General features: G+C 37.6%; 1 protein-coding gene across 1 annotated transcript in view; it reads left to right on the forward strand.

The window, feature by feature from the left end:
• Positions 1 to 17024, forward strand: part of LOC110458668 — a 168477-nt gene that overhangs the window by 11900 nt on the left and 139553 nt on the right. Inside the window, exons 5-10 of the mRNA XM_021510496.1 lie at positions 489 to 660; positions 3732 to 3910; positions 4074 to 4196; positions 7855 to 7982; positions 13132 to 13338; positions 15264 to 15378. Coding sequence (XP_021366171.1) covers positions 489 to 660; positions 3732 to 3910; positions 4074 to 4196; positions 7855 to 7982; positions 13132 to 13338; positions 15264 to 15378 — 924 coding nt within the window. The remainder of the gene's footprint in view (positions 1 to 488; positions 661 to 3731; positions 3911 to 4073; positions 4197 to 7854; positions 7983 to 13131; positions 13339 to 15263; positions 15379 to 17024) is intronic.

Below are 17024 nucleotides of genomic sequence, written 5' to 3' on the forward strand. Positions count from 1 at the left end.
CCCCCCCCCCCATGTTACACTTACTGCAGTAACAGCACTCCCCCATTGTTATAATAATAATAATAATAATAATTTGAGGTTCTTATATACGGCTTTATTATAACCTAGTTCATAGGTCATCTCAAAGGGGTTCACAAGTCATTATCCGTGGTTATAGGACCTTTGCAACCAGCCAATATCTTTCTCAACTTCAAGGGGAGCATACAGCTGGTGCTGCCATTTTGTCACTCACAGCTATCATTCAACAATTCTAGCACTGCCCAATGCAACCACGTACTCATTTACAGCTGAGTAGATGGAACAAGCGGGGTTAAGTATCTTATCTTGTTCAAAGATAGAACACAGCACTGTGACGTGACTCAACCCTTCAGTCACAAGCCTGACGTCCTACCACTAGACTATTGTGTCTACCGTATTTATGTATTAGCAACCACAGAAATAACCCCCTTACACATACATCAAAACAAGAACTCTGTTTACCTTGCCAGGTCAATGTGAGTGGCTGTTCACTTCTGACCGACAATGCCCTGGCTTTGCTGTGTGAGGTTTCACCAGAAATATGCACTATTGATGCTTCGGGGACAAATGTGAGATACCTGAGAAACGTCTCCAAGAGGACTGTGAAGACTGATGCCTGTCCTCTAATAGACATCAATGAAGGTATGTACAATGATGCTTGTCCTCTAATAGACATCAATGTAGGTATGTACAATGATCCCTGTCCTCTAATAGACATCAATGTAGGTATGTACAATGATCCCTGTCCTCTAATAGACATCAATGAGGGTATGGACAATGATGCCTGTCCTCTAATAGTCATCAATGAAGGTATGTACAATGATGCATGTCCTCTAATAGACATCAATGAAGTGATGTACAATGATGCTTGTCCTCTAATAGATATCAATTCCAAGAGGACTGTGAAGACTGATGCCTGTCCTATAATAGACATCAATGAAGGTATGGACAAGGATGCCTGTCCTCTAATAGACGTCAATGAAGGTATGTACAATGATGCTTTTACTCTAATAGACATCAATGAAGTTATGTACAATGATGGTTGTCCTCTAAAAGACATCAATGAAGGGGTGTACAATGATGCCTGTCCTCTATTAGACATCAATGAAGGTATGTACAATGATGCTTGTTCTCTAATAGACATCAATGAAGTGATGTACAATGATGCTTGTCCTCTTATAGACATCAATGAAGGTATGTTCAATGATGCCTGTCCTCTAATACACATCAATGAAGGTATGTACAATGATGATTGTCCTCTAATAGACATCAATGAGGGTATGGACAATGATGCCTGTCCTCTAATACACATCAATGAAGGTATGTACATTGATGCCTGTCCTCTAATAGACGTCAATGAAGGTATGTACAATGATGCTTTTACTCTAATAGACATCAATGAAGCTATGTACAATGATGCTTGTCATCTAATAGACATCAATGAAGGAATGTACAATGATGCTTTTCCTCTAATAGACATCAATGAAGGAATGTACAATGATGCTTGTCCTCTAATAGATATCAATTCCAAGAGGACTGTGAAGACTGATGCCTGTCCTCTAATAGACGTCAATGAAGGTATGTACAATGATGCTTGTCCCCTAATAGACATCAATGAAGGTATGGACAAGGATGCCTGTCCTCTAATAGACGTCAATGAAGGTATGTACAATGATGCTTTTCCCCTAATAGACATCAATGAAGGTATGGACAAGGATGCCTGTCCTCTAATAGACGTCAATGAAGGTATGTACAATGATGATTGTCCTCTAATAGACATCAATGAAGGTATGTACAATGATGCTTTTCCTCTAATAGACATCAATGAAGTTATGTACAATGATGCTTGTCCTCTAAAAGACATCAATGAAGGGGTGTACAATGATGCCTGTCCTCTATTAGACATCAATGAAGGTATGTACAATGATGCTTGTCCTCTTATAGACATCAATGAAGGTATGTACAATGATGCTTGTCCTCTAATAGACATCAATGAAGGTATCTACAATGATGCTTGTCCCCTAATAGACATCAATGAAGGTATGTACAATAATGCTTGTCCCCTAATTGAAATCAATGAAGGTATGTACAATGATGCTTGTCCTCTAAAAGACATCAATGAAGGTGTGTACAATGATGCCTGTCCTCTAATAGACATCAATGAAGGTATGTACAATGATGCTTGTCCCCTAATAGACATCAGTGAAGGTATGTACAATGATGCTTGTCCTCTTATAGACATCAATGAAGGTATGTACAATGATGATTGTCCCCTAATAGACATCAATGAAGGTATGTACAATGATGCTTGTCCTCTAATAGATATCAATGAAGGTGTGTACAATGATGCTTGTTCTCTAATAGACATCAATGAAGGTATGTACAATGATGCTTGTCCTCTAATAGGCATCAATGAAGGTATGTACAATGATGCCTGTCCTCTAATAGACATCAATGAAGGTGGGTACAATGATGCTTGTCCTCTAATAGACAGCAGTGAAGGTATGTACAATGAAGCTTGTCCTCTAATAGACATCAATGAAGGAATGTACAATGATGCTTGTCCTCTAATAGGCATTAATGAAGGTATGAACAATGATGCTTGTCCTCTAATAGACATCAAAGAAGGTATGGACAATGATGCCTGTCCTCTAATAGACATCAATGAAGGTGTGTACAATGGTGCTTGTCCTCTAATAGACATCAATGAAGGGGTGTACAATGATGCTTGTTCTCTAATAGACATCAATTAAGGTATGTACAATGATGCTTGTCCTCTAGTAGACATCAATGAAGGTGTGTACAATGATGCTTGTCCTCTAATAGGCATCAATGAAGGTATGAACAATGATGCTTGTCCTCTAATAGACATCAATGAAGGTGTGTACAATGATGCTATCCAACTCCAAAAGGCCCTGAGATAGTTAAAGTCATATGTTCTGTACATGTTTGGATTATTATATACTAATATACTAGAATCAGGTTGTCTGTTTGTCCTTCCGTCTGTCTATCCATCTGTCTGACTGTCTGTAGACAAAATTTTGTCTGGACAATTCCTCGTATAGTTTTTAGCTGAATTTCATGAAACTTCACTGATGTAGTCATCATACTCTGAAGTGGTGCACCTGTGATTACTATTTTGATCTGACAAATGTTTTTGGGAGTTCTGTTCCTTCATGTTCAAATAATGTTCGCACCACTCCTCCCAAAGTATGGCACCAATTTTAATGACCCTTGGTACACAGAACCCTTATATTAAGGGAAAATAGATAAAGTATGTAAATTAATGTTACCTTCCCTTATTGTGGAGCTATGTATCTTTGTTTAAAATTGTGTTTTACACTACTCCTCCCAAACTAATGCACAGATTCGAATGATACTTGAAAGATGTAACACTTGCATTAAGATGATGTTATTAAAGTATATATGCTGGAGTTTCCTTCCCATTAGTGGAGTTATGCCCTAGCTTTTGTTTGAAATACTTTTGGAAAAAACTATTCCTATGGTTCTTGGAGCAGGTAGGTGGTATAAGTCTACCATTGTGCTGAAAGTTCTAGCTATATCAGTGAAGTCATGTGATCTTTTTGATTGGTGTATGACTTTGATTATTTAATGTATTTTGATCAGTATATCGCGGTGATATGTCATGTGCTCTATTTTGATTAGCGTGTAAGTACAGTCATGTAATCTGTTTGGATATTTTTTGCTGACAGGTAAAATGATGGTATATGAACGAGGTCATGTGATGGTGGTGCCCCAACCCTGTATCAGGACCAGTGTCGCCGCCTACATCAAGTCCCAGTCCAGTGTGAATAGAGAGCCTGTCCACCATACAAAACAGTGCAAGATGGGCAAGCTGGATGTCGCCCTCACAGAGATGACCTTGGACAATGTAGGTGATCCTTCAAAAACCAAAGCCAGGGGTTTGAAATATGTATATTGTTTAAAAACAAACTTTTTGCTGCAATGAAAATTTTGTTGTTAGAAAGATTTTTTGTTTTCTAACATTACAGGGTTATTTTATGGCAATTTCAGTCTTTTTTGTATTATTTCAGCCTCTCTTTGATGTGATGATTGGGAAGAATCCAGTGCAGGTTATAATTCCTTATGATGCAACTGCAGAGGTCAAGGACATAAAGAGTCATGTGATGGACACTATATCTCGGGTCGTGTGTAAGGTGAGGTCTACAACTCTGTATATCTTAGACACTATATCTCTTGTCGTGTGTAAGGTGAGGTCTACAACTCTGTATATCTCAGACACTATATCTCTGGTCGTGTGTAAGGTGAGGTCTACAACTCTGTATATATCAGACACTATATCTCTGGTCATGTGTAAGGTGAGGTCTACAACTCTGTATATCTCAGACACTATATCTCTGGTCGTGTGTAAGGTGAGGTTTACAACTCTGTATATCTCAGACACTATATCTCAGGTCGTGTGTAAGGTGAGGTCTACAACTCAATATATCTCAGACACTTTATCTCTGGTCGTGTGTAAGGTGAGGTTTACAACTCTGTATATATCAGACACTATATCTCTGGTCGTGTGTAAGGTGAGGTCTACAACTCTGTATATCTCAGACACTATATCTCTGGTCGTGTGTAAGGTGAGGTCTACAACTCTGTATATCTCAGACACTATATCTCTGGTCGTGTGTAAGGTGAGGTCTACAACTCTGTATATCTCAGACACTATATCTCTGGTCGTGTGTAAGGTGAGGTCTACAACTCTGTATATCTCAGACACTATATCTCTGGTCGTGTGTAAGGTGAGGTCTACAACTCTGTATATCTCAGACACTATATCTCTGGTCGTGTGTAAGGTGAGGTCTACAACTCTGTATATCTCAGACACTATATCTCTGGTCGTGTGTAAGGTGAGGTCTACAACTCTGTATATCTCAGACACTATATCTCTGGTCGTGTGTAAGGTGAGGTCTACAACTCTGTATATCTCAGACACTATATCTCTGGTCGTGTGTAAGGTGAGGTCTACAACTCTGTATATCTCAGACACTATATCTCTGGTCGTGTGTAAGGTGAGGTCTACAACTCTGTATATCTCAGACACTATATCTCTGGTCGTGTGTAAGGTGAGGTCTACAACTCTGTATATCTCAGACACTATATCTCTGGTCGTGTGTAAGGTGAGGTCTACAACTCTGTATATCTCAGACACTATATCTCTGGTCGTGTGTAAGGTGAGGTCTACAACTCTGTATATCTCAGACACTATATCTCTGGTCGTGTGTAAGGTGAGGTCTACAACTCTGTATATCTCAGACACTATATCTCTGGTCGTGTGTAAGGTGAGGTCTACAACTCTGTATATCTCAGACACTATATCTCTGGTCGTGTGTAAGGTGAGGTCTACAACTCTGTATATCTCAGACACTATATCTCTGGTCGTGTGTAAGGTGAGGTCTACAACTCTGTATATCTCAGACACTATATCTCTGGTCGTGTGTAAGGTGAGGTCTACAACTCTGTATATCTCAGACACTATATCTCTGGTCGTGTGTAAGGTGAGGTCTACAACTCTGTATATCTCAGACACTATATCTCTGGTCGTGTGTAAGGTGAGGTCTACAACTCTGTATATCTCAGACACTATATCTCTGGTCGTGTGTAAGGTGAGGTCTACAACTCTGTATATCTCAGACACTATATCTCTGGTCGTGTGTAAGGTGAGGTCTACAACTCTGTATATCTCAGACACTATATCTCTGGTCGTGTGTAAGGTGAGGTCTACAACTCTGTATATCTCAGACACTATATCTCTGGTCATGTGTAAGGTGAGGTCTACAACTCTGTATATCTCAGACACTATATCTCGGGTGGTGTGTAAGGTGAGGTCTACAACTCAGTATATCTCAGACACTATATCTCTGGTCGTGTGTAAGGTGAGGTCTACAACTCAATATATCTCAGACACTTTATCTCTGGTCGTGTGTAAGGTGAGGTCTATAGCTCTGTATATCTCACACTCTATATCTCTGGTCGTGTGTAAGGTGAGGTCTATAGCTCTGTATATCTCAGACACTATATCTCAGGTCGTGTGTAAGGTGAGGTCTACAACTCAATATATCTCAGACACTTTATCTCTGGTCGTGTGTAAGGTGAGGTCTACAACTCGGTGAGTGTGCTAATTCATCAATTAGCTTAATCTTAATAGATTTGATTATGCACCAAAATTTGATTTACTAATATAAGTATGTTCAAATTACACAGCTTACTTTCTTAAGATATGCATTAACAACAGTTATTGACCCCTGTATTGGTGAAACATGAGATTTTGACTACCCTTGACGGGTAATATCAACCAAACGTCAGTACAGCAATGACTATCTGTAATGTACAGGAAACCTATACATGCTAGCTCTCTCTTGTGAAACGTGTATAATTGTAATGGTTTGATACAGTTTTCTAAAGCAAACATGTGTGATTGAATTTCTCAATAATATCTGCAGCGTGTGTACTGCTCATTACATGAAATACATTTAGTTATGTTAGACAAATCCTATGAAATACATTTAGTTATGTCAGACAGATCCTATGAAATACATTTCATTATGTCAGACAAATCCTATTAAATACATTTCGTTATGTCAGACAAATCCTAAGAAATACATTTCGTTATGTCAGACAAATCCTATGAAATACATTTCGTTATGTCAGACAGATCCTATGAAATACATCTCATTATGTCAGACAGATCCTATGAAATACATTTCATTATGTCAGACAAATCCTATGAAATACATTTCATTATGTCAGACAAATCCTATTAAATACATTTCGTTATGTCAGACAAATCCTAAGAAATACATTTCGTTATGTCAGACAAATCCTATGAAATACATTTCGTTATGTCAGACAAATCCTAAGAAATACATTTTGTTATGTCAGACAAATCCTATGAAATACATTTAGTTATGTCAGACAAATCCTATGAAATACATACCGTTATGTCAGACAGATCCTATGAAATACATTTAGTTATGTCAGACAGATCATATGAAATACATTTCATTATGTCAGACAGATCCTATGAAATACATTTCGTTATGTCAGACAGATCCTATGAAATACATTTCGTTATGTCAGACAGATCCTATGAAATACATTTAGTTATGTCAGACAGATCCTATGAAATACATTTCGTTATGTCAGACAGATCCTATGAAATACATTTCGTTATGTCAGACAGATCCTATGAAATACATTTCGTTATGTCAGACAGATCCTATGAAATACATTTCGTTATGTCAGACAGATCCTATGAAATACATTTCGTTATGTCAGACAGATCCTATGAAATACATTTCGTTATGTCAGACAGATCCTATGAAATACATTTCGTTATGTCAGACAGATCCTATGAAATACATTTCGTTATGTCAGACAGATCCTATGAAATACATTTCGTTATGTCAGACAGATCCTATGAAATACATTTCGTTATGTCAGACAGATCCTATGAAATACATTTCGTTATGTCAGACAGATCCTATGAAATACATTTCGTTATGTCAGACAGATCCAATGAAATACATTTCGTTGTGTCAGACAGATCCTATGAAAGACAATTTGTTTATATTTCTGTTACCACAGTCATGTTCTTGAAAATGGCAAATTTTCTTAGATTGCTGCAGTTAATACTAAATGATCGAGTTATTAAGATTTACAAAGCTGTACATACATGGACACTCTTACTGATTGAATCATTGGACTCATGTGAGCATATATATATTCTCAAAAAAAATAGCAGGTTTAGCAGGTAAAAAATAATAATACAACATGAAATTATTTTCCCCATCTTAATTTTGACAGGAGACAGTCAGCCCCATATGGCCAGAGATGTCATTTGAGGGAGGAAAAGTGGAGGTGGAGGTGGACTACACGCCATTCATGGATGTGTATGCTTCTTGTAACCAGATAATGGTGAACAACACACTCAGGTAAGATGGGAGTGGACAATATACCCTGACACGCTGAGGGCAAGGTAATATACATACATACACAGATAGACTGAGGGTTAGGTGATATACATATGTACTCAAATAGACTGAGGGGTAGGTAATATACATACATTCTCAGATAGACTGAGGGCGAGGTAATCAACATACATACTCAGATAGACTGAGGGCTAGGTAATAAACATACATACTCAGATAGACTGAGGGCTAGGTGATATACATATGTACTCAAATAGACTGAGGGTTAGGTAATATACATACATACTCAGATAGGCTGATGGTTAGGTAATAAACATACATACTCAGATAGACTGAGGGTTAGGTGATATACTTACCTACTATGATAGACTGAGGGTTAGGTAATATACATACATTCTCAGATAGACTGAGGGCTAGGTAATCAACATACATACTCAGATAGACTGAGGGTTAGGTGATATACATACATACTCAGATAGACTGAGGGTTAGGTAATATACATATGTACTCAAATAGACTGAGGGTTAGGTAATATACTTACATACTCAGATAGACTGAGGGTTAGGTGATATACATATGTACTCAGATAGACTGAGGGTTAGGTAATAAACATATGTACTCAGATAGACTGAGGGCTAGGTGATAAACATATGTACTCAGATAGACTGAGGGCTAGGTGATATACTTACATACTCAAATAGACTGAGGGTTAGGTGATATACTTACATACTCAGATAGACTGAGGGTTAGGTGATATACATATGTACTCAGATAGACTGAGGGTTAGGTAATATACATACATATTCAGATAGGCTGAGGGCTAGGTAATTATATACATACTCAAATAGACTGAGGGTTAGGTGATATACATATGTACTCAGATAGACTGAGGGTTAGGTAATATACATACATATTCAGATAGGCTGAGGGCTAGGTAATTATATACATACGCAAATAGACTGAGGGTTAGGTAATATACATACATACTCAGATAGACTGAGGGCTAGGTGATATACTTACATACTCAGATAGACTGAGGGTTAGGTGATATACATATGTACTCAAATAGACTGAGGGTTAGGTAATATACATACATACTCAGATAGGCTGAGGGCTAGGTAATATACATACATACTCAGATAGACTGAGGGCTAGGTGATATACTTACATACTCAGATAGACTGAGGGTTAGGTAATATACATACATTCTCAGATAGACTGAGGGTTAGGTGATATACATACATACTCAGATAGACTGAGGGTTAGGTGATATACATATGTACTCAGATAGACTGAGGGTTAGGTAATATACATACATACTCAGATAGGCTGAGGGCTAGGGAATAAACATACATACTCAGATAGACTGAGGGTTAGGTGATATACATACATACTTAGATAGACTGAGGGTTAGGTAATATACACATGTACATAGATAGGCTGTGGGTTAGGTAATATACATACATACTCAGATAGACTAAGGGTTAGGTAATATACATATGTACTCAGATAGGCTAAGGGTTAGGTAATATACATATGTACTCAGATAGACTGAGGGTTAGGTGATATACATATGTACTCAAATCGACTGAGGGTTTGGTAATATACATACATACTCAGATAGGCTGAGGGCTAGGTAATGGTTAATATACCCAGACAGAATGAGTGCTAGGTAATATGCATATTTTTTCAGATAGACTGAGGGCTAAGTAATATACACACTCAGATAGGCTGAGGGTTAGGTAATATACATATGTACTTGGTTAGGCTGAGGGCTAGGTAATATACATATGTGCTCAGATAGATTGAGGGCTAGCTAATATACAAATATACTCAGATAGACAGAGGGGTTAGGTAATATACATACATACTCAGATAGACTGAGGGCTAGGTAATAAACATATGTACATAGATAGGCTGAGGGTTAGGTAATATACAGATATACTCGGATAGGATGAGGGCTAGGTCAATATACAGATATATTCAGATAGGCTGAGGGTTAGGTAATATACAGATATACTCGGATAGGACGAGGGCTAGGTCAATATACAAATATATTCAGATAGGTGTACTCAGATAGGCTAAGGGTTAGGTAATATACATATGTACTCAGATAGACTGCGAGGTAGTTAAGATACATACATACTCAGATAGGCTGAGGGCTAGGTAATGGTTAATATACCCAGACAGAATTAGTGCTAGGTAATATGCAAAAGGTGTCAGATAGACTGAGGGCTAAGTAATATACACATGTACAAGGTAATATACATACATACTCAGATAGACTGAGGGCTAGGTAATTATATACATATTCAGATAGACTGAGGGCTAGATAAGATACAAATATACTCAGATAGACTGAGGGCTAGGTAATTATATACATATTCAGATAGACTGAGGGCTAGATAAGATACAAATATACTCAGATAGACTTACATACTCAGATAGACTGAGGGTTAGGTAATATAGATATATACTCAGATAGACTGAGGGTTAGGTGATATACATACATAATTAGATAGACTGAGGGTTAGGTAATATAGATATATACTCAGATAGACTGAGGGTTAGGTAATATACATACTTACTCAGATAGACTGAGGGCTATGTATCAGATAGGCTGAGGGAAAGGTAACCTATATATGTACTCAGATAGGCTGAGGTCTAGGTAACATATATACTCAGATAGGCTGAGGGCTAGGTAATAAACATACATACTCAGATAGACTGAGGGCTAGGTAATTATATACATATTCAGATAGACTGAGGGCTAGATAAGATACAAATATACTCAGATAGACTGAGGGCTAGGTAATAAACATATGTACTCAGATAGGCTGAGGGTTAGTTATTATACAGATATACTCGGATAGGATGAGGGCTAGGTCAATATACAGATATATTCAGATAGGCTGAGGGTTAGGTAATAAACATACATACTCAGATAGACTGAGGGCTAGGTAATAAACATATGTACTCAGATAGGCTGAGGGTTAGGTAATATACAGATATACTCGGATAGGATGAGGGCTAGGTCAATATACAAATATATTCAGATAGGCTGAGGGTTAGGTAATATACATATGTACTTGGTTAGGCTGAGGGCTAGGTAATATACATATGTGCTCAGATAGATTGAGGGCTAGGTAATATACAAATATACTCAGATAGACTGAGGGCTAGGTAATTATATACATATTCAGATAGACTGAGGGCTAGATAAGATACAAATATACTCAGATAGACTGAGGGCTAGGTAATATACAAATATACTCAGATAGACAGAGGGCTAGGTAATATACAAACATACTCAGATAGACTCAGGGCTAGATAATATACAAATATACTCAGATAGACAGAGGGCTAGATAATATACAAATATACTCAGATAGACAGAGGGCTAGGTAATATACAAATATACTCAGATAGACAGAGGGCTAGGTAATATACAAATATACTCAGATAGACAGAGGGCTAGGTAATATACAAATATACTCAGATAGACAGAGGGCTAGGTAATATACAAATATACTCAGATAGACAGAGGGCTAGGTAATATACAAATATACTCAGATAGACAGAGGGCTAGGTAATATACAAATATACTCAGATAGACAGAGGGCTAGGTAATATACAAATATACTCAGATAGACAGAGGGCTAGGTAATATACAAATATACTCAGATAGACAGAGGGCTAGGTAATATACAAATATACTCAGATAGACAGAGGGCTAGGTAATATACAAATATACTCAGATAGACAGAGGGCTAGGTAATATACAAATATACTCAGATAGACAGAGGGCTAGGTAATATACAAATATACTCAGATAGACAGAGGGCTAGGTAATATACAAATATACTCAGATAGACAGAGGGCTAGGTAATATACAAATATACTCAGATAGACAGAGGGCTAGGTAATATACAAATATACTCAGATAGACAGAGGGCTAGGTAATATACAAATATACTCAGATAGACAGAGGGCTAGGTAATATACAAATATACTCAGATAGACAGAGGGCTAGGTAATATACAAATATACTCAGATAGACAGAGGGCTAGGTAATATACAAACATACTCAGATAGACTCAGGGCTAGATAATATACAAATATACTCAGATAGACTGAGGTCTAGGTAATATACAAATATACTCAGATAGACTGAGGGCTAGATAATATATTTATATATTCATACTACCATTGGCCTCAAGAAAATCCCTCTGAGACATCAGCCCAGTCAAATGGCCAGAATAATCGTCTGTTTTTTTCTCTCTCTATTTTATGGTTTATTATCCCGAATACAATAGGGAATACCAGGATGGGGCCTGGCCTGATCCCTGTACATAGTACATGTAGCATATTTATTCTCTGAATCTCTCTATTTTGTACGAATAATCATCTGTTAACAATCACTGGGAGGCTAATTTTATAATTAACAGTCATACTATGCAGATGAGCAATTCTAGCTATTTGATCGAGGAAACTCAAGTCAAATGAAACATGTGTCAGCGTCTCCATGGTCCAAACTTAGGCCAAGCGATTTGCTGAAAATATCAAAAAATCAGGGTCATCTGTGACAGTGATTAAGTAAACCTTACATAGGAGGTGTTTATATTTCATCATCAGAATAGGAGGTGACACATTTCTGCATTACCCTGATCCCCAACACTTTAGATTGGGTGTTTCAAATTATCTATAATGTGTTGTGATCTGAGTTGATATGATGCGACTTTTTCAGATAATAAAATTTTGATAGTAATTTTGGATACTTTGTTAAAAATATGAACTAGAACACATACTATATTTAAATAAGTTATGAAAGGAATTTAATAATGAAAGATAGTACCTGGCGACTGCCCCACAAAGGTCTCAAACCCGCGAACCAATGGTGGAGGGCTAGTGGTTGCAGAATGTCAAATGCCTTAAGGGCTTGGCAATTGGAGCCTGTCCTTCATGTAGCAATAGATCAGGTATATTTACCTGAAACCAATCAAACAGCTTACCACATGCCTTTGATTTTGTCCTTACATATTCCAAGGGTGTAGAGAACTTCATTGAGTGAAACCCGTGGACTTTTCAGAACTCCAGCTTTGGGTACAATTGTCATTCTTATTATGTTATTTCATTTTCTTTAACGAAACAGGAATTTAGGAAAGGGTGAGGTGATTGGTTGTTATTATTCCCGCCAAATGATGACCCGCTCACATCCCTATTACGAGGTGAAATGCGAGTCTGCTGACAGTGGTTCCGGGGAGAAAGTTGGTATCCTTGTTGGCTGTATCTTTGATGTCATCTGTCATAAACAGGATCCGATGGGAACTGATGTGGATGTCGGAGGGGAGGTAGAAAGGTAAGCTTGACAGTTTTTATCCCCCGGAAAACAATTTAGGGGGGGTGGGATAGCTGTCACATGGGGTGTCTGTCCGCCTATTTGTCTGTAGTGCTTGTCCAGATGATAACTTGAGAACAATCAACCATACAAAGTTCAAACTTAGTGTGCAGGCTGCCCTAGTAGATGCAAAGAACCCTATCGATTTTAGGGCATGGTCCACAGATGTCAAGGTCACCATTGCTAAAAATACAATTCTGCTTGGTTGGGCTTGTCTGAGTGACAACTTGACAATAAATGATCATGTAAAGTTTAAACTTGGTGTATGGATTGGTATGGTTTTATTTTGTTTAACGTCCTATTAACAGTTAAGGTCATTAAAGGACCTGCCTCCATGTGTGTAGAGTATGCGTGCTTGTGTGTATGTATGCAGGAGACAGGGTATGTTGATGTCTTTGCCTCCTTGTGATAGCGCTGATCTAATGCCGACTTTAAGAGTGTTAATTACCTCACTGAAATACCATGCCGAAGGCACCAAGCACAGTATTTCTCCTGTCCACATTATACTGACAACTGTTGTACCAGTTGTTGCAATAACCCTAAATGATGAATGTTTCACAGGGAATAAAAACTATGATTTTGTTATTCCCTGCATTGTGTTCAGCATTTAGGGTTATTGCAACTATTGGTTATGGATGGCCCTAGTGGATGCGAAGAACCCTATTGATTTTGGGCATGATCCGTCACTTGTCAATTAATGTCTGTATATACTCCACTGGTCTGTAGTGTAACTTGTAAATGGATGATTGTATAAAGCCTGTATTTCATGTTCAAAGAATGGGTAACATATCCCCATAGAGCTGTTGTAAAACAGATTGTACAGATCTTTGCACAAGATGGGATAGGAAAACACAGTAGCTGTCTGACATGGATTCAGGTATGAGTGTTTATCAGGAGAAAGTTTAGAAATCCAGCTTGGATACAGATTTGGGTGTTTAGGGACCAGGTGGAAACGTAAGCACATAGGCTTTTGTAATGATCTGTTAAATGTTTGTATGTTTTGGTGGTGTGGGTTGTAAGGATCAGTTAAATGTTTGTATGTATTGGTGGGGGGGGTTGTAAGGATCAGTTTAATGTTTGTATGTTTTGGTGGTGTCGGTTGTAAGGATCAGTTAAAGGTTTGTATGTTTTGGTGGTGTTGGTTGTAAGGATCAGTTAAAGGTTTGTATGGTTTGATGGTGTTGGTTGTAAGGATCAGTTAACTGTTTGTATGCATTGGTGGTGTGGGTTGTAAGGCTCAGTTAAATGTTTGTATGGTTGGGTGGTGTGGGTTGTAAGGACCAGTTAAATGTTTGTATGCTTTGGGGGTGTGGGTTGTAAGGATCTGTTAAATGTTTGTATGGTTTTGTGGTGTGGGTTGTAAGGATCTGTTAAATGTTTGTATGGTTTTGTGGTGTGGGTTGTAAGGATCAATTAAATGTTTGTATGCATTGGTGGGGTGGGTTGTAAGGATCAGTTTAATGTTTGTATGCTTTGGTGGTGTGGGTTGTAAGGATCAATTAAAGGTTTGTATGTATTGGTGGGGTGGGTTGTAAGGATCAGTTAAATGTTTGTATGCTTTGGTGGGGTGGGTTGTAAGGATCAGTTTAATGTTTGTATGTTTTGGTGGTGTGGGTTGTAAGGATCAGTTAAATGTTTATATGCTTTGGTGGTGTGGGTTGTAAGGGTCAGTTAAATGTGTGTATGGGTTGGTGGTGTGGGTTGTAAGGATCAGTTAAATTTGTGTATGCTTTGGTGGTGTGGGTTGTAAGGATCAGTTAAATGTTTGTATGGGTTGGTGGTGTGGGTTGTAAGGATCAATACAATACAGATATAATAGTTTGATGCCATATGAACACAGATTATTGTTCATAATTTTTATGTAATATGATGCTTTTGTTTTGTAGCTTTGAATGTGATAGCGGTAAGACCTATGGATTTGGTATTGATGGGGAATGGGAATCAGAGTATGTGCCAAGACATAACAAATACACATTCTACACCACCATTGACGGTAAACGTGTAAGTATTACATCTCCTGAAGCCTTTACACAGATGTTTTATGACTGGACAATCAAACAATTTGTTTTCATTAGATAAGTTAGTGTCAGAGATATATTACAAGAAGATAGAAAATAGGTTATATCTATATATAAGTATCTTAGTAAACCATTAAAGACGAAAAGTTACAGGATATTAGGATATTTCAAAACTGCATTGTCTAAATTTTGGGAAGTTTTAGTGAGTTTAAGAGACAAGTTTCATCTTAGTATCTGTTGCCATCTGTTGCCATCTTCTCTTTTTTTACAACAATTTCTTTTGAATAACCAATGTGCTACAGATAATGACACTCTGCCAGTAGCATGCTTGGGTACAGGATACTTAATTATCTCCCTTATTTCAAATCAATGCTCTTGACTTTCTTTTAAAGTCTCAAGGATCAAGTGTTGAAAACATTTTAGCAACTTTTTCATAATAACCTAGTGGAAAAGGGTAGTGGTATTCAGACTGTAGCATGCTGGGTTGAAGAACTGTTGAGTTTGATCATGTGAATGACCTTTTCCCACTCTCAAGGTCACATAAAAGTCCTTTTCCCACTCTCAAGGTCACATAAATGTCCCTTTTCCACTCTCAAGGTCACACAAAACCCATTTCCCACTCTCAAGGTCACATAAATGTCCTTTTCCCACTCTCAAGGTCACATAAAAGTTCTTTTCCCACTCTCAAGGTCACATGAAAGTCCTTTTTCCACTCTCAAGGTCACAAAAATGTCCTTTTTCCACTCTCAATGTCACAAAAAAACCTTTTCCCACTCTCAAGGTCACATAAATGTCCTTTTCCCACTCTCAAGGTCACTTAAAAGTCCTTTTCCCACTCTCAAGGTCACAACACGTCCTTTTCCCACTCTCAAGGTCATATAAAAGTCCTTTTCCCACTATCAAGGTCACAACACGTCCTTTTCCCACTATCAAGGTCATATAAAAGTCCTTTTCCCACTCTCACGGTCATATAAAAGTTAAATGTGTTAAAACTTTTACACACCTTCTGAATAACCAACAGGCTTTGGTGTCATGATATTTGGTCTGTAGCATTCTGGGGTGAATGACAATCAAATTGTTCAAATGAATGATCTTGGCCAACTTAAAAGGTTAGAGGGGTCAAATGTGTAGAATGTTTTATATATCTTTGCATAAACAAGATCATGATATTTGTCCTACTGTGTTCGGAGCTGAATTTTATTAAGCTTATTTAAATAATTGACTTTGACCTACTCTTAAGGTCACAGGGTCAGATTTGTTATAATCTGAACCTGTGTTCCTGATTAAAGTGTTATTAAGTTTTCTGTATAAGGTAATGGTATTTGGCCAGTAGCTTGTTGGTGTGACAGGCTATAAATTATATAATTTCATTCAAATGGATGACCTTTGTCAATCACAAACTATAAATGTGTCAAAAATGTACTCTAAAGTACCTTATGGCTATGTAACTGCTGGAATAGTTGGTTCAAATAAAGACCTTAGATATACTGGGTTTAAATCTTCCAACAAAAATCCATTAGGTGCAGAGTATGAATATTTAGTACCTAGTGTTGGCTTGCTATAAAATTTGTTTTTTGGTTGGCTCACTTTTTATACCGCCTGCAACAAAGTTAGGGGTGGGGTGGGGGG

The sequence above is a fragment of the Mizuhopecten yessoensis genome, unplaced genomic scaffold (genome assembly GCF_002113885.1).
Source record: "Mizuhopecten yessoensis strain PY_sf001 unplaced genomic scaffold, ASM211388v2 scaffold9685, whole genome shotgun sequence".
Taxonomy (NCBI): Eukaryota; Metazoa; Mollusca; class Bivalvia; order Pectinida; family Pectinidae; genus Mizuhopecten; species Mizuhopecten yessoensis.